This window comes from Penaeus monodon, chromosome 33, assembly GCF_015228065.2.
Source record: "Penaeus monodon isolate SGIC_2016 chromosome 33, NSTDA_Pmon_1, whole genome shotgun sequence".
Lineage (NCBI taxonomy): Eukaryota > Metazoa > Arthropoda > Malacostraca > Decapoda > Penaeidae > Penaeus > Penaeus monodon.
In genome coordinates this window covers 21405359-21405689 of record NC_051418.1, presented here as the reverse complement: position 1 = coordinate 21405689, position 331 = coordinate 21405359, and the positions used below count along the sequence as shown (strand labels likewise).

Below are 331 nucleotides of genomic sequence, written 5' to 3'. Positions count from 1 at the left end.
ATCCCTCAAAGTCACCATACAAAGTCCTAAAATCTTTTAATAGACAAAGTCCTTCAAACGATCAACCACATCATTATTGTGTTTCAGGAGGTGCTGCTGGTGGAGGCTACTCTCAGGTGATTCCAATGGACGAGTTCAACCTCCACCTGACTGGTGACATCCATGCAATCACAGCAGCCAATAACCTTCTAGCTGCCCAGATTGATGCCAGAATGTTCCATGAGTCCACACAAACAGATCAGGCTCTCTACAACCGCCTTGTTCCTAAGCTGAAAACTGGGAGAGAGTTTTCCAAGATCCAGGTACATATTTGATGTACATCCTTAAAATA

The 331-nt window shown here is 43.8% G+C and overlaps 1 protein-coding gene across 1 annotated transcript in view; it reads left to right on the top strand.

Moving 5' to 3' along the window:
- LOC119594134 (C-1-tetrahydrofolate synthase, cytoplasmic-like) overlaps nt 1-331 on the top strand; it is a 15069-nt gene that overhangs the window by 7870 nt on the left and 6868 nt on the right. Inside the window, 1 exon segment of the mRNA XM_037943200.1 lies at nt 88-302. Within this exon segment, the coding sequence (XP_037799128.1) occupies nt 88-302 (215 nt within the window).